Genomic DNA, 25,371 nt, shown 5'->3' with positions numbered 1-25,371 from the left:
GTACGAGAAGAAACTGGCAGTTCACCTGGTCTCTGAGATGAAATTATAAAAGCAGTTTATTTATTTTAAATTGTATATAACTATTTGAAAAGTGCAAGATCCACGATTTTAGCGCATAAATATGCATTCTTTTTTTGTCAACTGCTAGCTAACTTTGCAATGAAAATAAACTTCATTATCACTTAAATTCAACAGGGAAGCTGTTCCGAAAATGTTTTCTGTATTCCACTTGGTTGATTTGATGAGTGGTACTAATTCTTTCATACGCCAAGTTTAGACAAATTGGTTTCTAAAAGTTTAACCGTCTGAGTCGAGATTCTTATCATCTGGCCACAAGGATGTTGCTAATTATCCATCCTTCTTGATAGATAGTCTGACTTCCCTTAGCTATCTTTGTCAAATGGTACACAAGGTTTCATGTAAAAGACCCAAAATTGGTCAAGTTAGTTTTTGTATTTGTAACCTATTATTATAATCACAGTGAAATGAAAGAGTTAAACTATACAATAATCAATAATAAAGTGAGCCATAAAATTTGGAAAGTCAATATAAAATTTCATTTTTGACAGGTCATTACACTATGTACAATTGTTCGGTCTCCGAATGTGTCAGGTTATTTTTAGAAATAAACTAGATTTAGCTTCAAAAATAACTACAAACGTACAGTTTCTATAACGAAGTGAACGGCAGTCGCTGAATTATTTTGCACGATGCGGAAGACAGGCATCTATGGTTTGTGATATCTATAAAAATACAAATGAGGATTGTTTATATAATGGATAAACTACGGTAGTTATCGTAACGTAAAACACATGTTAGTTTATATTACCAACCGTTTATACACATTCTGTGTTAAGTATAAACCTCAATATGTAATGGTGGACTATTGGTAAAAAGGGAATCGACATAAAAGATTTAGGGAATCTTGAGGGAGTTTGAATCAGGTTTAGAAGACAAACACAAGTTAAAATAAGTAGCTCATCAGATCGTAACTCATGCACGATCAGAAGATATCTTTTTTGGTTTGCTTTGAGAAAAGATTCACAAGTAGATTGCACATCACTTTAATCAAGGTGTTAAACTCTTCTGGCATTCGTGTTTACACAACTTTTATTACAGACATTGATGTCTGCACTATGGTTTTGAAAATATCTCTTATCTTTGCGTGAGTTCATGCTCATCTCTATTGTAGTTACTCATCTTAATATAAATACGTCAAAACAAAACTGCTAGATTTGTGTTTATCAGATTACACAGTGGCGTGTATACCGTAGTTACAATCTTGCCTAGCTAACAACTATATTTCTTAGCTGCTATGAATGAGCGGAAGCCACTATTATTTATATGTATGGGAACACCAAATCATTGGATCTGTGTTGGTGCAATGGTAGCTAAAATTGATGGAAATATATTACAAAACAGAATAAAATTTGCTAGCAAATTAATACTCACCGAGTGTGATGTCGACTATCAGCATGAACATCCATTTCAGTTGCTTTGAATTCGTTTAATTCTTTTCTAATATCAGCCTAGAAATAATGTTTAGACGGTTATATCATATTATTGATTTTACATTTACGGTTATGAAACGACTCCTAATTTGTTATTTGATAAAAGGATATCCACCAAAATGTACTTTCTAGCTCTACAGCTTGCAAAGTTTTTCGATAAGTTTGGTTGTGTCTCTCATTCCGATATAAGAATGTCGTGAGTGTTAAAGCGAAATGTTAATCGTTGCTACTAGGTATGTATAATAGTGAAGAACACTATTAAATCTAAGTTTGTAGTATCAGAAATGTATATATAAGGTTAAACTACAAGTACTTTTTCGAGTTATAACTGACGAGCAAAGCATAGAACGGAGTGAGTTTTAGCCTGAGTGAATATATGTTGACAGTTTATGGTTTTTTCGCATATGTCGGCATGATACGTTTCATTCACTTCACTAACCACCATCTGAGATTTGATAATTTTTTTATAATTGCCATAAAATAGCACGAAAATATTCTCTTACAGAATTCCATTATCTGAATTTTGTTATAATATGTAAATGAATAAGTTCTGAAACCTTTCAGTAATAAGGGATTAGTAACCCATTTAGTCGCAATCTAGAAGTGTTAGCGTATATTGTTTAGGAAATAAGGTATATTGTGTTGTTGCTAAGGGTTTGGTGGCAAGAATTAAAAAAAGTAGTGTTAGCTGCTACTTTATCTATTAGTAAAACTACCGATTCACCCTTGATTTGAATAAATAATAAGTGAATTAACAGTGTACGTAGCATGAAGTTTTGTAATGAAAATAAACGTTCACTGTATTGTAATTCGTTGGTTCGACGAGATCGCTTACCATTTGCAGCATGAAAACACATGATTATGGTAAAGGTGCATTTAGAAAATACTAATGGTTAGCTTTCTCCAGATGAAAATTGTAGGAACTTACTTTATCACGTAGAGTTAGACGAGTCCATGGTTTATCAGCTCGACGATCATAGGCATCTGCTTCACTAACTTCAACATAATCATTAAAACGAATAATTTTACGTCGACGCAGCTCTTCAACAGTTGGTCGAAATGATAGCTGAAAACGAAATTTTTAGCCGTAATTAGAAGAAAATTACCTATAGCTAATACGTTCATTATACAGATCGGTCAGGCTCGGACAGTAGTAGTATATCACTCGTGTCTTTTATCTATCACACAAAATTTTCATCAAACAATGTCGCATAACAAGAAGCAAGCTTCATTTGATGTTTGCAATTGCTAATGAAAATTTATACGCAAATCGCTCCGAGCAAGACTCATACCTCTGATCATCCATTGTAACTACATCACGGTTAAAAACGTCATGAAAGTATGAAACAATTTTGAAGAAAATGTCCCTGTGACAATGAAAAAGAATGATTTCAATGCTTGAGCCTGCAGAGGTAGACCTTAAAAACAACACGACGTCGCTTGCTCCATGGATTCTCAGAACTAAGGTTTGGAAAATATGTAAATGACAAAAATACTATGTAATTAACGGTATGTTAATGGCTCCAAGCAGCATTCTTATATGTCATATACTCACTTTACGGTCAATCTCAATCAAAAGCCAAATACTCAGGAATAATATTTATACCAGGTAATTTTAGTACACAACTAGATGACTTGTAAGGTTGAAAGATACAGGTCGGGAATTCGGTGTTACAGTTCAGCAGACAGTGACAGTCAGTTATATCAAAAGAACCTTTCATCCTAAAAAGCACCGATTTCACACATAGCAAAATATTTAGTGAACGCGATGGGAAAATTTGGATATAGGAAAATATCAAGCATTTGTTTCTTCTGCTAAATAAACATTACTTGAAGACTGATGTTTATAGATCTCGAATTTAAGAGACAAGAGTTCGACGAAGATTACTTAATGACTATTCCTCCACATCCAACCTACTATCTGAAGTTCAATCTTGGGATGAAGAATTACGTATGACTTACATTAAAGTCTGTGCGGTCATCCTGTCATCAATATTTTACAGATGCAATAAAATAATCGTTATCAAAAAACATCATTGCTAATTAGGTATCGTAGCTTTTATTATAAGGTGCACAAAAATAGTAATAAAAATCACATGGTAGATTAAAGATATATATGACAAATTGAGTTGATAATTCAGTGAATTTTACGCACATGACTCCATACACTGAGTGCATGTAAATGACCTAGTGTTTAAATGTAAGATAATTATACGAAATTAACATGTCAAGAAGTCATTGAAATAAAAAATTACTTTAAGTTGAAATTTTTGTTGTGAAACATACAAGGCTGACAAATGTTGATAAATTACACTCGTTTTCTAGAAGTTACGTGCAATAATTGCCGACTAGTTACCTATGACTGAAATAAGTGTAAGCGAAGTCTGAGTACGTTTTTTTAATAAATTAGGTTTTGTTTCCAGTAACAAACTAGTCAACAAGAAACAATTTAATGATGGACGGACATTAATATTCTACTTTTGAAGCATCCTATGGACTGAATACAAAACAGTCAGTTTACTTCATTAGTTACCTAGTTTAATTCCGCTGAGGAAGTACTTAGGAAAGCTAATTGATTGGTGAGGAAGTGAAACATTAACGACTGAGATAGTTAGGACATGTATTACGCATGGCTATCCTCAGTGTGCCGCTATGGCTGTTGTTAGAGTAGGTTGTAAGTTTGTTGGGGGTAGCCAAACCAAGCCATAGGTCCAATTCATGAAGATACTGACTGTTGAACTGAACAGCGTAGGTAGGTTCAAACTACGTAGTAGGGGTTCATGTGATTATCGTAACTAATAGTGACATGGCTGAAATCGCAATGGCGCAAGTGAATTCAATCTTTGTCGAACATAGTTTTATGATCATTTATTTACCAGAGGCAAATAATAAAGAAATTTGATATTGGCAGTTTAGGATAACACGTATCTGAAGTTAGAGTTATCAGATATTTACAAATTATCTTAAATTGAACAATGGGAACAAACTATAGGATAATGACACTAAAAAGTTAGAATATTCAAAAACTGAGCCGAGTTCTATTTATTAATCACTTAGCAAAATTATATTAGGGACTGCAAGTCAGATGATAATATAGTTGTTTTTTATCGAGAAGCATTAAAAAGGAGAGACTACAATATTATCACCTAATTCTTCGCAGACATTAGTTGTCAGATTAACCTACTGTAAGAAGAACAGAGATTAAGGGGTTTATTGTACTTAAACACTATAATAAGCCGGTTCTTTGTTTGAAATATGAATCTGAACAGAGAGTACCTAATAGTTTCACATGAGATTACTAAACAAATTAATATTTTTATTAATATTATTGAAAATAAATGCTTTCGACTTGTCACAAACACCTAAACTTGAACACATATAAACACGTCTAATATGAACTTTTGTCAAATGACGCAAGAATGAGTAAGATTCTTAGTTTTAAAATCATTCTATTCAATTCAATTACAAACAAAAAGTTCTAGGTTTCGAAAAAACAATACATATATATAGAATTAATATTTTGTTACTTTGTGGACACTTAAGAGAATTTAGAGAAGGAAAGGACATCTTTTTTTCACAGAAAAGAGAAGTGAACAAATATTTCTGATAAACCATTGACAAAATGTATTAACTTCATATCAACTAAACTAGATAAATTAACCTGGAATACATATCCAGCAGAAAGACGAAACATTTTATAATTACCTGTCAAATAATAAGAATTATTTTATATTCGATTGCAATAAAAAATAGTTTCATTAATGTTATACTTGTGTTTAGATAATTCAGTTAACAAATACAAACAGAAAAAATACTTCAAGTATTAAATGCAACGTGTAAAGCATATATGTCACCTAAAGTTGGAATTATACAGAAAGCAAGCAGTTGTATTAATGTAATTTATACCAGTTACCTAAATATAATGCGTTATTATTAAGGGGTGATGAGGTCGAAGATAATTTAGGAATGAATTTTGTAGTAGTCATATGGAAAAGATTTCAACGACCAAGTATTGATAAAATGATAAATTAGATTGTTTTTGTAACCACATAATATTCTTATTAAACAAGTATCAATACTAAGGTTGGACATAATAGTTTCGAATAGATTGAACATTGGCTAGCGAGTTAATAATAAATATATTTTTGTTATATCTCAATGAGTAGTTAAATTGTATTTCTGACGTTTAGTGACTTAACGTAAGACATTTCGTCAGAAGCAATTAACACGAGTTCAAAGCGTGTTTTAATTTAATGTCGGCTATTTATTAACTCTGAAGAAGTAGCTTAGATAAAGCCACAAAACGTTAGAAGTACAATTTTTCTACTTATCGGGATATAACAAAAATATATTTATAATACTTGTTAAACATTGAAGAGAAGTGGGTAGAAAGTTGTATAACAGGGTATCGGACAGTGAGAACATAAATTCTATGCAAAGGTGTTGAATCGAATTTTAAAACAACTTATTCTGAAGAAACAATGCATAAAACGATTAGAGCACTTTTACTAGCAATTCTATGAGCTGATTAAGCAGCCATTTTTCATTGAACTTACAGACATACACGTATCTCTTCTTTACTTTGTGTCCGGATTATTGTTATTCTTTATAAGCAAGAAACTTTAACACAACATAACTGACAAGTATGTATTTAAATAAAAGTAATTCAGTGAAGAAAATTCTCTTTTTTAATTTTATCACTTTTTCAGATTGCCTACAAAAGAACAAGTCAGGAGGGGTCAAGTGATGATTTCATCACAACTCCATCAGTTCGTCCACAGAAAGCATTATTAAATCTAAATTGTACGTAGAGAGTACATTTCAGAAGTAGCTTTCCTTGCTAGTATCACGGGGAAGCAAATATCAAGGTTGTTTTTCTCGTTATAGTCATACAAAAACATATGGTCTCCACAAAATAAACATGTAGAGAGTGAAAAAACTTGGATGAATCCATAGTGTTGCATACAATGGTATCACATCTGAAGGGTTGAAAGATTTATGCTAACCCCTCAGTAATCAATAATTGGTAAGAAAAGTTATTCATTTTCATGGGAAATAAAAGAAAATTCTTAAAAAATTTGGAAGGATTTTCGTAGAGTTCGAAGTTGATGACAGAGTCATCTTTCAAGAGGCTCCTTCAGAGAATTTGTCAGCATCTGATAAAATGGAAAATCTGCCCGGAGACATCTAGGGTTACTACCAGTAACGAGCTCGGTTAAACGAAAAATGATGGATACAGTGTTATCAACAATACCTCGTCAAAAAACGCAAACAAGAAGAAATCATCTAAACCCTTTAAACTCTGCCCTGTGAAGAAAAGGGTTTCGTCACACAGAAAATTTATGATGTGTCATGATGAAAGTCAAGATTCTTCGGGAACCACAAGACTGATGAGCATTCTGACAACCGAAGCAACAACCTCTGTAGGTACGTGGAATGTTCAAATAACCGCCGACATGAGTACAAACTGACTCTGCTCCAAATAAATGAAACCCATTAAATACAACATGGACAGATAAGACTGACTTCGGCAGAGGTGTTATTATATTCCGATTACGGAGAAAATGCCGTAGACAAAGATTTGCTTTGACGCTGTCCAAAGAAGCACGAAAAGCACTCCTGGATGGAAAATTCAAGCAACCTTTAAGACGAAGAAGTTAGGGATCATAATGCATGTAGTTAAGTACTGCACCCACCAACAATATCATCTAAGATTATAACGACAGCTTTTCCCCGTCATTACAGTTGATTGTGAAGAAATAATCAGGAAAACCCTGATCATCTTGATAAAGGGACTAAATACGAGCAGTCTCTTATCTTCAAAAGACTTAACACCCCTTGAAGGACACTTTTCTTTACATGACATCTTACTTATGAACATGTAATCAGATGTTATTACCCTCTTAAAATTCTTCATAATTATTATTCAACTATTGATATTACCTCTGTGTCCTTCCTTTTTTCCTCATATCTATCTCCCATATTTTTGTTCTGCAAATTATTCTCGTCTTGCTATGTTCCTTTAACATATAGATCATTACACAACCTTCATTTGACACTTACAAACCGCCAAACACTGTGATAAATGTGAGTTTTTTTTATTTTTTCTGCAGATGCATACATTTATTAATTCACTGCGATTGCATAGCCTTAGTACATGATATTGTCGAAAAGAGAATTATCTTCGCAGAAATACCTTTATACTTTCTTCAATGACACAATGGGTTTCTTTTGTTATTTGAATATATATATATTTATCTGATCATCAACTTGTATTTTTTCTATAAAATATTAACATTGGTAATAGACAGAGATTAACTTCAATGAAATTGGATTGACACAGTAAATAAATATTGTATTTCTATTTTACAACAAGAGAAACTGATATGTTCTAAAACGTTAAGATAAGCTGTGAGGGTTATCGTTTATATTAATGTCTTTTGTATTTTTTCCTGTGACGCTGTTAAAAATTCTCTTTTAATTTACCATTTTCCTTCAAACGTAAACCTAATAACTCAGATTGAAACATATGCACGTACAATTAATAATGAATCAAACAAATAACAATGATAATAATAGTTTATTCGCAAGATTATCTATCCTTTGATTGGAAGATGTAAGAGAACTACGTGTCGCATGACTTACTGTGATAAAAAATCAATCCTGTATAATTGCGTCAGATGACTGTGATATGTTCTTCCTTACTGAGAGAAAGAAAATTCACGAGATAAGAGAATGATGATGATAGTAGAATTGGTAATGTGTGTAATGTATCAATTCTATTCATTTAAATTTAGGTTGATATCGAATGATGATTATTTATCAAAGAGAAACAATTCCAACTGTACTGCGAACAGTGCTTTCGTAATACGACTCAACTATTCCATATGACCTTAAACTGATCAAAATATTTTTTAACTTATTCAGGGATTGATATTATACATGTTTGGCATCTATGGATACCAGTAAGTTCAACTTTCAGTATGGACTATGCATAGAGAATGATGTTGGTTGGGATAAAAATGGATAAATTTCTTGATTTTTAGTATTGATAGACATAGTTTGCTTTAGAAGAAAAACAAAGACAAATAAGCGAAGAATATTTTATTTTTGATGTCACAATGGATTACTTTAACTATAGAATCCTTCATAAAATGTAATGCAGGCGCTTTATTAGATAGATTCCTATGCCATGATTTTCGTGACAACACTAGTTTCTTAATTTTTCTATTCACTTTACATCCCGAAAGCTAATAAATGCAATTCGGAATCAGAAATATATAAGCCCACCTGACATAAATATTTAAAAATGTTTTATGGAGAATAGTGTCTTTTGTGAAGAAATCTACTTCAGTCAACAACTACGATACTCCTGTAGTTCGGTTTTGTTGTTATTGTTTATTTATCTCAAGTACCTTGCCTTTATACGAAATAGTACCAGTGGTAAATAGGTAATAGGTCAGAACCACTTATAATGATCAGAAACTGCTTTTTATTAACTATGCAACCACGAACGACATTGAAAAAAGTACTGAAGTCGTCTAATCTAGCTCAAGTTATTTGTAATCAAGACAGAACCTTTTCGTCCATTTTAAATAACCATATTTTGTTTCCTAAGAAGACTACAAATACAGTTACTACTATTTCAACACTAGTTTTATATCTGGTCATAATAAGCTATTCTATATAAGCAAACATTTCGCACCTTTCGTTTATTCAAATAAAAAATCGAGTTAGGTTCAAAGCAAACTAGCAACACATATAAGAAGGATAGATGATCATTGGTTGTTTTTGCATGACACCATGAAAATGGTGAGTTAGGGTATTTTCGGCTTTACAAGTGCTCCACTTTTAAGCACTAGGTCTCTGCAGGTTCCTAACAACTCCTTGGGACCAGCGTTACTGGAGCCACCGAACATCGGAAGAGCACACACAAAACTACACATAAATGTTACACTAGCGACAGTCGGAGAAAATAGCAAGGAAATCAGACAAACCGAGTAAGGAATAGAGGAGGACGAAAAAGCAATCTAGCTGAAGCACTGCATTTAGATTTAGAGGTAACTGCAAGGATATTTCACATACTTTTTCAGAAGGATTTGGTAGGAAAAACAATACCAACAGACTGGGAATAGGGATATCTCAGCAAGATTTCAAAGAAAGGTTTCAGTAAATGTGAAATAAATACAGGTGCTATCGTCAGTACCTGACAAAGTTCTCGACAGATTGTAGGTATATCGAACAAAAAACTAAGTAAATGTCAAAAGTCGAGATCGACAATCTGAGTTTTGTAAGGAAAGTCTAGTACAGAGCTGGTCGTAGATACCTCATCAGAAATCTATGACCCAGGAACAACAGTAGGGTTAAAATTTACTATAAATCATTTTAAAAATTTACTCATCCACGAGGTACTTTGGCATGAGCCAAACTCTAAATATGAGGGTCAATTAAACCACTCAGTTGCCCAAACCAAAGTAGATGGAGGTGGGTTCGAAGCTGAATGTTAAATGCCTTAATCACTAAGCCACTGCGGAAAGTACTTATTGTTTATGAATGCTAGAGCAATTTTGTTTTCATGACGGATTGTAAAATGAAAATTTCTTATGATCAAATAATAACGGTGGAGATATACTTAGTTAACAAGCACTCGAAAATAGGACTATATATAACTGTATACCAAGAATTACATGATGACAAACGGAGGATGCCATGATTCGAGTCTTCAAAAAGCACTCATATAAGCATAATTCAGAAACATGAGCATTTAGCTAAATTATTTTGATGGGGTTTTTTCTCTGAGTTGGTTGGTTTGGTCGTGGAGATTCCATCGTTCTTCTGAACGACATCATTAGCACAAAATTGAGGTAGAAGTGAAGTGTTCGAATTCCTCCACATGTGGCTCACAGCTTTACATCCACCTAAGCTACAGATCTTCTCCACCATCTCAGCTAAATTATTTTTGTCTTACATTCATTTCAGTCAAAGTCTCCAAGGGGTCAAACACTAAAACAAAATGAATCGAACCAACATACAAATCTCACTAAGTGTCAGGAACAAATTTTACGAGAAATTTTGTCTAAATTTTAACAAATAGTTAGGCTCTGAGTTTATGAAAGATGTTAAGAAGGAAATTATACTTGTGAACAATCTGAGTGGTTGAAATTCTAATATGGACCCAATGTTTCTCTCGGTTGTCCAATCCAAGTTTCTTCAGTAGGAATAATCAAACATCAAAATTATCGAATATAAATGTTTTGTTCACAAACTGACTTTGAATTAAAAGAATTGTTCAATTACTAAGTTCATCAGATGGGTCGGATCCGCTGGCCTCAAACTATCATTTTTTTGACTGTTTGGTTAAAAGGAAACAACTTTTTGAAAATTAATATATTCTGAAAGCCAATACCTAGATTGCAGGTCACCACATGCCCTATCCACTAAGGTGAATTTCTAAGAATCTGCGACTCGTCACAGAACTGGAAGACGGATAAGCTGAGTAATATTTGGATTTTTCTACTTTGATGATGAATAATTATCCTATTGACTTTATAAGTAGAATTATTAATATATTAGGAAATATAAGCAAAAAAAGAATGCATTAAAGTGGTGATGGTCCCAAATCTCAAAGGAACTTGGGCAGAAATCAGAAGAATCCTGAATTATCACAATATAAGAGCATTTTTCCGAAGGAACAGTACTCTTAACTGTACACCAGCAAGTCAAAAACACAATATTAAGAGAAGAACAATTGTATTGTGTCTATGCGGTCAAATTTAATGACTAATGCTACATATATAGGTAAAACATCACAGCAGGTGAGTGTGAGAATGACGGGATACGGACTTTGCTTGAAGCATATTCCTAAATCCTTAGAACTTTAAAAACTAGAAAGCATTTAAGATGATAGCACTACATTCAACAGAATCTGAACATACGGTTGACTTCAATGGGACAAGAGTTCTTTACAAAGCTTTTGGTTAGTATAAAGGAAGTTTGACAACTGAGATCCCCTGCGTATAAACGGAACCTCAAATGATATGAATAGAAGAGATGGAAAACAATTATCTGTACCACGGCAACTGGTAACTACCAAATAGATCTGAATTTGATCTAACTGTTGCTAATTCGTTTCATGTTTTGCAGACAACAACGGTATACTTTCATTTGTTCCAATCAGTTAATATGTTTGGATATAAAATGAACGACCAGCTCGTTCAGCATAATAACACAAACCTACATGAATTTATTATGAGAAGTTTAGTTGATTACAATATCTGTTAGATTGTTTAATTATATCAACGATCATAGGGTAAGGCCATATATGGTTAATAATTTTTTTCTCACGTCAAATTTACGTACATACACATATACTACTTATCTTACCGAAATTTCTCTATAATTCACACCACATGACTGATACTTATACTGCAACAAACTCTCAGTATTATTAACAATGCTTAGACAATTTGTTTAGTACAAAATCAATTTGTAAACGCAATGTTTATATTCGATAATTTTGATGTTTGATTATTTCTACTGAAGAAAGATTAGACAGCTGAAAGAAACATTGGGTCCATATTTGGACTTCAACTGCTGAAATTGTTTACAAATATAACTTCCTTTCTAATGTTCATCAAGAAGAAATTTCAAAGTTCTGTAACAATATAAACAATATTTAGATTATAACAAGAATTCGATAGTCAAAAACCATTGTATGGGATACTCTTTCATACTAGAAAACATTCGACAAAAATATACAAGTAGGGTTTACCTTGCGAGTTAAAATTTGCTTTCGTTCTTCTTTAATCTTATTACGCACCTCTTCGGTGTCCACTGAAAGGCAAAGTAACAATTAACTTGGTCAGTGGAAGAGTAGTTAAGAAAACGAAAACATTTGTATGCATTCTTAATAACAGAATCCTTATTGAATAAACCGAATGTTTGCACAAACAAGTACATGAAAAGTCATGTTGATTGATTAGGATAAACATATTTAAAAGATAAAATTAGTGAGTATGTTTGAACATGTTACAGTAATGAAGACTAATTACTGACATAAACATAACATTCCAAATGAGTGTAAATATATAAATAAATATTAAAGTATAAATATTCGCCTAAGAGTTCAGACTAAAAGACGAGATCTCCACTGAGTCATTTGGTCTGTTTACTAGTCATAGTTGTCAAATTTCTAAACAGTAGCAACACACAATATTAATGAATGTTATCAAACTATGAAGTACAGAGGTTTTTCGAACACCAATAGTTGGGCATGATTTACGCCAACGCGCATCTTCAAGTTAGATCCAAAAAAAGTGACGAGTCCCGCACGGAGACGAAACGACTTTTCAACGCCCTCTGTTTTCCAATGTTTGTCTAGTTAAAGTCTCTCTCTCTCTCTCTCTCTCTCTCTATATATATATATATATATATATATATATATATATATATATATATATATATCCTATCAAGCATGAAAGTTCCTGTAATCAAAGACACATGAAAATTACCATGAAGGATGTTTTTCTGTTTCAATTCATCAGTTGTAGGACGCTGATTAAGTCGACGCTCAAGTGACGCTTCAATATCAATCCGCAGTTCAGTACGTGCTTCTAAAGTGGTACTGGGAATTATATTTTTAGATATCAGGTCTTCACGACAAGGTCTACAGGCTAAAAAGCGATTGATGCGATCAGCTCGCTTTGTCCACATATCTTTATGCGCTTGACGAGCCTTGATAAGTAAAGTGATAGTTTGGCAAGGTGCAGATAAATTGTAAGCATCTTCTTCATCACTATCAGAATTGTAAAAAACAAAACGACAATCTTTGCCAAAAGGATAAGCACGGTTAGATAAATGTGAGTATTTCAATGTCTGACTAACAGTAGGTATGGTCTCAGCTGCTTTAGTATCGTTGGTTGGACTTGGTGATGACGATGATAAATGAGTAATTTTTGAAGTTGACAAGATTGGTGAAGGATTGAATGTAATAATTTCAACCGAATCCGAAGAACAAATACCATCAGTTTCACATTCAGCCACTTTATTACGATCAATAAGAGTCGCGCACGTTTCAGCGGTAGAATTTTCAGGTTTTGGGAATTTACCATCCTTTTGAAAAGAATGCATGAAAGATTGTGAGTTTTTTGAGCATTTACTGGGAGATCTGTACATACACAACATTGAGTTTGGACAATGTTTCATATTATTGGAGGAAACGTAAAGATCCGAAGCTGGTGAGTCGCAATGGAGATTGTCCGTAGAATCTGATGAAAATACAGACTTAGAATATGTCTCACCGTTCACAAGACGTCCTGCCAAATACAAATCTGATTTAGATATGGGCACAACCATCATATTGCAAGCGGGGGACGAAGTCTTCACATTTCTCTTATTGTAACAAACTGCATTTATTCTAAAAGCGTACAAGACAGTAATGCAATGAATAATGTACAAAGTATTATTTAAAAGGTACTGAGATACGGAGTATCGTAAACGATGAAGCATTGATTTAGGATTCTCTATCACATGAAGGTTAAGATATAGTAGAAATATCCAGTTAATTTAAAAACTCACACTACTTCTGTCAAGTGCTTAGACAGTTATGAATGATAGATAGATTACTATCCACAGAGTTCTAGAATTGGGCATCGAGGTAAGTGCGATATCATAATCAACATGATTGCGCGAATGAAGGCTTCAAACACTTAGAAAATTCTCAGAGTGATGTTGATAAGGACGTATTCCAGCATGGCAGAAAGCATTGCAAACCATAGGATAGTAAGCAGTTTTGAGATTCTGAATACTGAAGTCATATTATTCCACATGAAATAAAGCTGCTTTCATTAAAATGAAGTCATTGTGAAAGCGACAGAGTCTTGAGGTTTGAGTAACCTATGGATAACATATAGAGGTCAATACGATGGTTTAAATACCTGAAGTATTAAGTGAAAATTTAGTCCCGAGCATATAAAAAATCATATTGAAAACCTTTTAATAACTCTAACAACCATATGGAAGCAGTGCTGAACGTAAATTACACTGAGTTAAATACCTCATCATAACCTATTCACTTGAAAATTTTCAGCGTTCAAAGTACTAGACTTTCAACAAATAGGACACTGATTTAAAGGTTATTCCCCTTCATATCTAAATAATACTGTATCTAAATCTCAGAAGAAACAGTAAAATCTGAATGCTGGTACATTCACCTAACGAGTTCCAAGTAAGACAAGATGTACATCCCGGTTTCAAATACGTAAGAAAAACAATTGAAATCATAAAGCGATCTGAGTTAGACCACCAATGAAAGCCTAGAAGCACCGGATGGCCATATCATCCTAGCATGTGACTCCTTAGGGGTGAGCATTCACGATCCCACACGCGTAAATCGAACCCAACACCTTCGATTTTGCACGCGAACGCTTAACACATAGACCACTGAGCCGGTATTCAGTGGTGTAAAAGTCTAATTTCAACCGGTCACTGGCATCGCACGAATATCTTCCACTGTATAAGGTAGGTAACTACCTCACACCCGACACGGATTAGTTTCATCGGTCACGGCTTTTCACTAGAACTCCGGAAATTTCTTCTGACAGCTAGTCACTAGTAAGCACATTATGATTTTCTGTATGGGGTTGTGAAGGTTATTGAATTTGATTGTTGGTGGTCTAACTAGGAACGGTTTATGATTTCAGTGACATTCAACAATATCCACAACCCCATACCGAAAATTTGTAAGAAAAATTTTAATTTATAAAAGACTAATTATAGTCTATCAAAACAAAATCACCATTATGTTTCAGGAAAAACCCAGTATAATTATGACAACAGCATATAAATCATAATGACTTCAAAATGATTGTAATGATTGAGAATATTACTTGAATAATATTAGTCTAATTTTTTTATGAAAACATATAAACGAGCATATAACTTAGTTAAATATAAATTTACCATAATAAACAACCTAAAAAACTTGAAAAATAGTAAGAAAACAGCTTAATTACTTGGATTTATCGATATTTGTTTGGTTAGATATTTCAGAAATGCGAGTTAAAACATTTCGGCTAACCGGTGTCAATTGAGGATAGGTTACTTGGTGACTTGTTATATATTTTTTTATTCTATTTAACTTTTTAAGAGGTTGAGATGATTGAGTCATTAAGCGTTGCTTGATACTCGAAGCTAATTCAGTAGTCTGCTCTCCGACATAAGTATTCAATTCACTCATAGGATTATCGGCTTCGGTGAAGTGGGATTGAGTTACAGAAGTCTGAATAACATATCATAATCGAACCAAAAATAGGGCTTACAGAATAACAAGGACTAACATGTGGTTCAAGATGAACTATTGGAATAGAGCATTTTTCTGGTTGGTAGTTGCTTTCAAGAGAACATGATTCTAGAAAAAAAAAAAGAAAAATCACTCACATCGTATTATTCTACAGAATGTGATACATAACCAACAAGAACTTTTCACCGACGAGGAAACTTGATGATCATTTATTTGTTGTAAGTCAGTCACTGGGAACAAAAGTCCATAACAAACATCAACACGTAGATTCATGCAAAAGGTTGTGAACTTAATCTATTAGGTAAGGGTTACTGATACTTCGATATCTGAATAGATCGGTTTAGGAACCATGATCCAATGGTAGAAAGTTGATTAACTAGACATGTGAGTTGAAGCTTATCAAAATTAACAAGTGGGAGAAGATAACACAAAGATAATTATCATTATTAGGCCCACTCAACTTATAATAAATTTTAGGAAGGTTGTATAAAGTATCTCTGCTGAGGAAACCACTATTTATATAAAGTTTTTCACCAGAAAGAGAAGCTCCTAATCAAGAGATTAGTTAACACCTCTTGAAATAAACCCTTTAAAAAAAAATACTTAGATCATTTTATTATGACAACTGAAAAGACGAAGTCATGCAAATTCTATTCACCAGAATCCTACATAATTCATCTTCAGCAGAGATTCAATCCAAAAACTTTTATGCACGTACAGCACATAAGTTGTAACAAATTATCAACAAAAAGCGACGTAATAATAGTGTAGTGAACGAGAACGCAAGTAGGGACAACCGAATGTATTTGAACACACAGTTACATAACATCTTAGTAAAATCTAAGAACGATACAGTAAATACTTAGTTTGCGAAATGTCAATCAGTCGTCTCAGACTTCATTGTTTCTTCGCTTACACAGCAATTATTTTCTGTTCTTTTTCCTTTTTTCGCCGATCTTCTTAACCTTCTGCCGCCAGGCATTTCACTTTCGATTAATGATACATACTACTTATATCTGTCGACATCAGTAACACACATCACAATAGCATCAAGAGTACAAATATTATTACCAATATACCCAGTGGTATGATATAAAACTAATTGTAAAATCCAAGATTTTTTCATAAAAGGAAACTATGATTAGAAGGCAAAGCAGTACACTACAAATATATTTTTTCATATTAAATTATCAATGAACATGGGATAATACATTCAGCAAAAAAAGTTATTCGCTTGTAAAAGTGCACAATAAATCTACAGTTTAACTCATAAGTGAACCCAATATAATACAATAAAACGAGTGTTTTAAGTTATCCAGCATGAACCAAAAAAATGTATTTTCTTTAGATTGAATTTCAACTCACAATAACAATATATAAAAATTATTTTAAAAAAATCCGACTAATAATAATGAAGTAACCGATTAACTCAGCTCGAAGAAGATTGACCGATTTAAGAGCTGGGTTAAACTAGTACAAGTATCTTGGGCTTTTATCACGACCTTATAAGAAGACTAAAATTATACATACCACGCGGTTTTTTAGAACCGTAAACTGATTATGTTGATGCGATTCTTCGCGAGCAAATTAATTAGTTAACATATTTAGTCAACATGACACTTTTCTAACGAAATGACACATATGAAAAACAATATTGAAGACAGATTCTCATTATAGTATATTGAAAACAAATACGAAAAGATATTATATATATATATATTGCCCTAGGTGACTAAAAGGATGCACATTTGATTGAAATTAACTGACAAGAATATGTTGTCTGTATACCCTTATGTTATGAATTTATGGTTATGATGAAAGAATTATTGTTTTTTGTCACAAGTAAATCAACGACAGATGATGTGGAGTCACTTAACTTGATCACCTCACAGCATATTCCCAAGTGATTGTATTTGCACACAGTTTCACCAATAACATTTACTAGTTTAGTACAATTCTGTTAAGAAACTCTGGGACAAGAATTGTTCAATGGGACAAAACATACCCTATATGTCGAGGAATAAAGTGAATTAAGGCCTGTTAAGTAATCATTTGTGTCATAATTTGACACAGAATGAAGATATAACCAGAAACTTTTTAGTTGAACTGGAAGGATATCTAGTACTCACTTGGGACTCAAAGACTTTTAATTCTAAAGTTTCAAATAATCTATCAAACAAGCAAATTCGTACTTGATCACTGTATGATCAAGGCTGACTTTCATACTTCAATTATCACTTTAATCTATATAATAATCCTCAGTCAATGATTTCCGGATAATACATACAACGAAATTTACTAGAAACGAATTTCGGAAAGATATCGAAAGCTGAAAGCAAAGAAATTGCTTATCCGATTAGCCATTTCAAGAATCAGGGAGAAACGTCTTGTCGTTCAAAAAAGGAGAACATCCAGAACGAGAAGAAATACAGGTCAGTATATTCATCAAGGTTTTTCATCTATGGGAGACGAATGTTTTCAGGATTTTGGGTAGGTTTTGTGATTTTAAACATATTCTAAGTATATTTGACAGAATCCTGAACTAAGACAGCTATTAAATTTAGAATAGGATAGATTCCCTAATACAGAGGCATGTCTTGTAATTTGTGTGGATTATACTTCACTTATATATTTATTAAAACTAATAAGGTTGCAAGTCAAAAGGGTGGTGAAAATTAAAAAAATGATGTTCTTCCTGAAACATCCTGCAGTTTCACAAACTAAGGGTTAAATAAAAATTGTATGATATTGAAACGTGATGTATTGAGTTGTGACGTCCGGGAGAAGTAAATTCGATCACCGGCTGAAGTGTTGCAGTTCAACTTTAACTATTAGCAGTTTGAAACCAAGAAACATTTGCAACTGCAGTAGGAGTAAAATATCTTATTCTTAGACACGTGAGAAAGCAGGATTTAAAGCAGATTAGGGTTATAACTTCGTGTAGCTGTATGTTTTTGAATAACTTACACAACATATTTCACTTTCACTTACTATACCAAAACTGTTTGATATTAAAAAATTAGTCATACAAGACAAAATTTCGACATATTAATTAGACAAAATAATAATAGTACAAACACATACAATTAAAATAACAGCGATTCCGCTCAAGATGGGAACGCTTAATGTCATGACCTCTACTGTACGGAAACACGTCGCTTAACATCGATGCTGCTTAAAAAGTATTATCATCGGATTCGAGTAGTCCTTTGTGGACAGAGATAGTACAATAGAGGCGTTAAATATATTCAGCGGAAAGATTTCACGCGCCACAAGAATAAAGGAAAAATGATTGAACAAAAGCGCTGAACATCAATTGTGTGATATCCTTAGTGTGATGGGTACAAGAGGTCTGCATGCTAATTAATGACACCTAGTTTCCCATACATTTTTCTAAATGTCGCTCATGTCCTTGAGAACAGACACAGTAAACCATGAGATTAGATATCTTGCGGTGTTTTAGGACTAAAGCTTGTTTGTGCACATCCACCACAAAATGAACTAGGGTTCGTTGGCTGAGGAATTCGGTCGCAGTGGCTAAATGAGTGAGCTTGAAGTCATCCATACATCGTTTTTCACCTATTTGAGGACCTTCACTATGCCAAATTAAATTCAAAGTTTGGGTAAAGCTAAAATTCTTGATACCAGTAATTTATATGAGCTAAAGTAACTCATAAAAATTGACCAGACTCAATTACTTATTAGTGCATTGTAAATCCAGCTAATGGTCAACTGGGCTTTCTAGTAAATCAACAACACTGAAAATAGCTCGATATAAAGCTTGGTTTCATCGCTTGATGAGGTCTTGGAAGACGGCCTTGAGACAATAGATTCACTTAACCACTTTAGTCAAAACTTCCTCTCATTTCATATTCATAATGTTGAGGATGGAAAGTCTCGTCTAAGATTGCTTTGATCACCAAGACACGGCACTTGTTTTAAAACTAGTTCCTTTTTCGAGTTTTATTCGATGTCTATTTATATAGAGATACCGAATGAGAAAAAATTTGTACAGTGCATTGACACTATTAAGTCTTAGTTACAGGTACTTGCAAATAAAAAGATCTCATACCTTCTTAAAAAAGAATTTCAAAGTATATATTTCCATTTATAACAAAAACACACTGCGATACTTGTGAATTTTGAAGAAATCACTATCTGACATCAAAATAGATCTGATAAACATGATTGAGTAACTTCAAGGTAAAAATTCACTAAGTGGATTCTAAATAAATGAAACACTCAACTAGGATTTGAAGTACCAGTCCTTCAAAAAAACGAAACTCAAAAGCACGATCAAACGATTACAGTTCTTATTTGCATTCACTGTAATAATATTACAGATTTTAAACAATAGTATGACTGGATTTAGTTCTTGAGAATTAAGAAACCTACTTAAAGCAGTTCTTGTTCAACTTTGTCATTGACGTACTTTTAGAGATAACACTTGCCTCGTCTAAATTTCCAAGGGTTGAACTTCTACCGGGAGGTTCACTTGTTGACTTAGAATATGCTGATGACATAGTTCTATTTGGTGAAGACGCTGACAAAATGCCGAGTCTTCTGACCACTCTAAACAATAATACAGGGATGTTCGGGATGCGATTCTCTCCCTCGAAATGCAAAATGTTGCTTCAGGACTGGGTTGCATTGACACCCGAACTAATGATAAGGAGTGAAGTAGTTGGGCGTGTTGATCGCTTCACTTATCTTGGAAGTCTCATCAGCCCTTGTGGTCTGGTGTGTGACGAAATCTCAGCACGGATACAGAAGGCTCGACTAGCTTTTGCCGACTTGCGTCATTTATGGCGTAGGCTGGGACAATTGTTACGTATGCCCAACGACCGACTGCCTCGACGTGCTATGTTTTATGGTGTAGGAGTAGGTGAGAAGAAATCTAGGGGTGGCCAGACCAAAACATGGCACAAGTCCACGAAGTCACTGACAAGTGGACTGAGTCATACTGGTAGGTGTAGACTACCTGATTGGGGACCGCGAGATGATAGCAACCGATGGTTAGAGACTCTGAATGACATGGCTCAAAATCGTTTGCAATGGTGCAGGTGCATCCACTCTTTATGTTCTCCCAAATTTCGATCTCCTTATTCCTCCTTGTCTCTTGTTTTCTCTTCCCAAATTTAATTCACTGTATTATACTCTTTAAATAACATCTCCAAAAACTAGTTTTCCTGATTACTGCTTATACTCTTATTACCTCTACCACTACGGGATTTGAATCGACAAGTGCATCTCTGTACTAATGTGGTGTGGCAACTCTAACTGATGAGATGGTGGAGAAGATTTGTAGCTCAGGTGGATGATTTTGGTGTACGTACGTACGAAGTTCTACGTTGTTATTGACTGACTGACTGACTGACTTAAAGCAATGACCAGAGTGCGATTCATGCGGTTTGTTGATGCTTGTGATGAGGCAAGAAGTTAACATACACCGTAATAAGTTTCTATGCATATTTACCATCAACTAGGAGTGAGCTCTTTTGAACTAAAACAAAAAGGCCAAATATTGTGAAACTTGAGTAAGCTGATAAAATTAAACTTAAGAGTCGAGGTATAATGTGAAGTACTAACCTGAATTGGAGCATGCGGAATCTGGGAGGATTTCAAGACCACCATTTGTGTTTAAATCAACCCTACAACTACCTACCAGTTCAGCAGAAGGCGAATGTTTATCCGGACGTTTCTTGCCATTTTGATTGAGACGCCTAAATGGACTAAGAAACATATGCGCCAAGCGTTTTTGCTTTGTAGAAATATTTGATACACGACTATCGGAATGAAAGACTGTGTGCGCTGCCATAGTCTAGTAAAGAGAAACAGTAACGCTACTTTCGCAAATAGATACTAGGTCGCTTTTTATGTCCAATTTATTTGTGAAATGACTTGGGTGTACCTATTCATGATCTAAAGATAATGTTTGACTGATCACATTCAGCCAAGGTTTGTCAGTGAAACCAATGATATCATCATTAGTTGTAAAGAACTATTTATTTCAAGTATTTGGGAGGTAGGGTGTATCATACTAGCATTCCAAAGTCAATCGGAATGAAGCAGAAACCATCATTTTCTCCATTTTTCCAAGCATTGACGTTCGACTTTCTTTGCTCTGTGTTTTTCTGCCGGCTTTTAAGTGTCTGTGCAGTAGTTGATCTTTCGGGGTGTCAACATCATGTAATTTATGTGGTGATCTAAATAATCACTTTTCCGAAGAGGTTTGTTTTTTCGGCTTTCATTGCAATTAATACTCAGGTCAGTGTATTCCTCCCGGAGAGTTTACGTGTTTTACATTACAGAACTTTAATACATCTTGTTTTGAGTATTTTCTTGTAGATATCAAACATAAGCGCGATTGTTTTTCCCCTATGATCAATGTTGCTGCCACATGAGATTTTCTAACTGTCCGCATGCATATTTCTAAGTGCTGCTTATCGAAGACCTCGAAAGTAAAAGACGTCCTGTCTGCTATTTCTCTTAATATTGTGAACAAACCCCTCCGTTAGGGTCGAACAAATACTGAGTGTTCAGTTTTGGGTCCCAGATATAAATTCTGAAGGTTTGAAAGACCCAATGATCTAACAAACTTAGACCAAGTCAGAGATGCTGTGCATCACTTGAAGAAGGTTGGTTATTGAAAATATATCAACCAACATTTTTACATGGACTGGACACAGCACGTGTCACATGAAGGCAAGTTAAACGACGAAGGTTCAGAGAGCCGCTATCATTATGGGTTGGTTCGTTTTTTAGTCCGTAGGAGGAAGCCGGAAAATCCCGGTCGTGGAGTGAAACCGTAAATAATAATTGTTTACTTCTTCATATATAAAGGTTTGGCGGTTTTCAAGTCATGTTTCGCTCGATGTGTGAGATATATCATCGTAGATGATCTGTGTTGGATGGTTGGGGTCTACATAAGTTAGACGAGAATAATGTGAACAATAGCTAACTTCGAAGTCACACCTCATGGCTAGTACCTATCGTGGACTACGCGTTCGTCGTGTTCAGGTACTATGACTACTTTGATGGTCTATTAGACAAACGATGTTATTACAGAAATGTGTCAGCACGAGTGGGTTCAAGAAACGGAGTGCGTACACCACCTCATGAACCAGTCCATCGCATTCAGTTAACTGGCCCACGTTGGTTGTCCTTGACAACGATGAAATCGGTGACCTGTTCAACATCCAGTGACATAACTGATGGGTAAATTGGCTGGGTCCCATTGACTTTTCACTGGCGCTACAATGTTATCTGGTACACAATAGCTTCATATATATTGTTTCACAAACATTCTCGCAACATAAAGTATTTAACAAAATTTTCAGTTGTCAGTTGTTTGTCAAGATTTGTCCGCACTTAACATTGCACTTACTCAGGAAGTTTGCGTTTGGTGAGGCAAACAGGCATTTCAGGTTTAGTGTTATGCGAAACAACCTTTAGAATTCGTCCTTCTTCATTTCAAATTATATTTTTTGGGTGAAGTCCATACAATTTCATTGGTTACTAGGTCCTGTAACTGGAGATTTCGATAAAATCAAATTTAACATTATTCAAGCTCATATTTTTCTTTTAAACCGACACGAAACTGCCAAGATAATATTCTTATACCATACTTTAGGCAGTCAATGAAAACAATTCACATAATCTTCATCTGCTGTATATCATCCCTTTGCTCCGATTTTTTAACTGGAATGTGTTCTACTTATGAAAAATAAGAGCACTATATTATATTCAGAAAATATTTGCTACAAAGATGGTGGCCTTTGCACTCTTATTAGAACTGCCGTCGTATGTTCACTGACAAACTAAGCGAACGCGTGGACAGGTTCTCTCAGCCGATATAATATGACTTGCCGTCAACACCTCTAAGTTGCAAACTGGGCAGTGGGCCTCAGCGTAACAGGCCTTTTTACACGCTGACTAACAGAAACGACCTGATAACTGATCACTCCAACCACCCACTAAAGCCTAAAACCATTACTAAGAGTGGTTTTATCAGGCTTTTCACCTCACACCCCATCTACATTTCCCAGGATCAGAATTGTAATTACTCTCAGAAAGGAAAAATTTTGGAATACGACCCCTAGTGACACCTCTGTTGAAGCATATAGCCCGTCATTTCAAACCACATGCAAAACACAAACTTGCTTCCCCCGTACAGTTTCTATCAGAGAGTTCTCCCACCCTTCCCCCTAGGTAAACTCCCCAATCAACTTCACTAGCCCATTTGATACATCTCCCACTAAGTCTAGCTATCAAGATACCGAGCTAGTGAAGAACATTCAGTCCCTCACTTTAAACCCACATCACACCCGCTAACGTTGCGACAACTTTATTCGAGATACTCTCAGTCATTTTAACTTAATAGGGCATTTGGTTAATATATGTCTTAACAACGCTAGATTGATCTTCAATAAGAAGACGGACTTGGCCCTGTTTGTATCCATATATCAGCCATCACTTATAATGATATTTGAAGCATGGACTAACAGTGATATTTCCGACCGAAGTATATCTCTTGATAACTATTTCCTGCATGTAAATGATAGATTGAAAGGACGAGGCAGAGGATGCCTTATTTACACTCACTCTAGCTTAAACTCACTACTATGTGATATGCCTGAACTAAACAAACTAAAGGATTGGGTTTGGATTGTTTTAAAGCCGTCGAATTCCATTACCTTACTGTTCGGCTGTATCTACCATCTACCTAACGCATCAGTAGGTGAAATAGTATTATCGGACGTATACATACTAGCGTCATCCTCTCCATTCACAGGCAAGCTTATTTGTGGTGACTTCAATATGCCCGAAATTTCTTGGTTCCCAGTCAAGGCGCCGAAACGTTATGAATCGTTTGTTGAATGTTCAGAGCTTGAAAAGTGGACTCAGTATGTCAATAGCCCTACCAGATATCAAAATATCTTGGACTTAGTCCTTACCAGTGGCCTCACCCTCAATACTGTGTATATTGGAAAAAATTTTTCAGGTAGTGATCACAACATTGCCATATGTAGCCTTAATATAAAAACCACAACCGGCGAACGTGAAAGCGTAACACTTCGTAGAAACTATCGCAAGGTTGATTGGAATAACTTCTACAATTACCTAGGAAGCACTGATCGGGGAACTTTCTTTACTGCAAACAATATTGACACACTAACCATTATATTTTACCTCAACATCAGAAGTATCGTCAACAAAACCGCACCTTTAGAATGCTGGAGACCTACGTCCTCTAAAGATCTGTATATACCGGTCGGTACACGAAGACGTCTTCAAAGACACTGTACTCGATTCCACAACTTAAATGACTTTTCCTCTTTAATAACCATGACAGAAATATTTGTCCGAATAGAGGCAGTACGTACACAAAAAAACAGTCATACATGAAAAACGTGCTGTCGAACTTAATTGAAAGGTTCCGAGAAACATAATGAATGGTAGCTTTGGGATCCTTTTATAGATCAATACTAAACGTATATTTTTATCGTATAATTGTTAAATAACTAAACTGTTCACATTCATGTTCCTCCTATTAAAAGT

General features: G+C 34.4%; 1 protein-coding gene across 3 annotated transcripts; it reads right to left on the bottom strand.

The window, feature by feature from the left end:
- Nucleotides 1–75: 75 nt before the first annotated feature.
- MS3_00003482 (uncharacterized protein) lies at nt 76–21,687 on the bottom strand. 3 transcript variants are annotated; one of them, XM_051211298.1, is made up of 10 exons: nt 21,400–21,687; nt 15,830–15,918; nt 15,524–15,789; nt 14,088–14,405; nt 13,022–13,926; nt 12,283–12,344; nt 8,157–8,215; nt 2,440–2,577; nt 1,453–1,529; nt 76–743 (listed from the first exon to the last, which is right to left on the bottom strand). In XM_051211298.1, the coding sequence occupies exons 5-7, from the start codon at nt 13,866–13,868 to the stop codon at nt 8,213–8,215; spliced, it is 912 nt and encodes a 303-aa protein (XP_051071338.1). In that variant the 5' UTR covers nt 13,869–13,926; nt 14,088–14,405; nt 15,524–15,789; nt 15,830–15,918; nt 21,400–21,687; the 3' UTR covers nt 76–743; nt 1,453–1,529; nt 2,440–2,577; nt 8,157–8,212. The 3 variants fall into 3 exon arrangements, with proteins under 3 accessions (XP_051071338.1, XP_051071337.1, XP_051071339.1); XM_051211297.1 differs by lacking the exons at nt 8,157–8,215; nt 14,088–14,405 and having other exon boundaries at nt 76–630; nt 665–743; XM_051211299.1 differs by lacking the exons at nt 8,157–8,215; nt 15,524–15,789; nt 15,830–15,918; nt 21,400–21,687 and having other exon boundaries at nt 14,088–15,421.
- Nucleotides 21,688–25,371: the final 3,684 nt, after the last annotated feature.

This window comes from Schistosoma haematobium, chromosome ZW (genome assembly GCF_000699445.3).
Source record: "Schistosoma haematobium chromosome ZW, whole genome shotgun sequence".
NCBI lineage: Eukaryota > Metazoa > Platyhelminthes > Trematoda > Strigeidida > Schistosomatidae > Schistosoma > Schistosoma haematobium.
Note: the sequence above shows the minus strand (reverse complement) of the source record. Positions and strands in the feature narration are given on the sequence as shown.

Coding starts and splice junctions, on each gene's coding strand:
- MS3_00003482 (XM_051211297.1), bottom strand. CDS start 21,628: ATGGCAGCGCACACAGTCTTTCATTCCGATAGTCGTGTATCAAATATT. Junction 13,927..15,523: donor ACAAATATCGATAAATCCAA/GTAATTAAGCTG, acceptor GTACGCTTTTAG/AATAAATGCAGTTTGTTACA. Junction 1,530..2,439: donor GTCTAACTCTACGTGATAAA/GTAAGTTCCTAC, acceptor CATTATTTCTAG/GCTGATATTAGAAAAGAATT.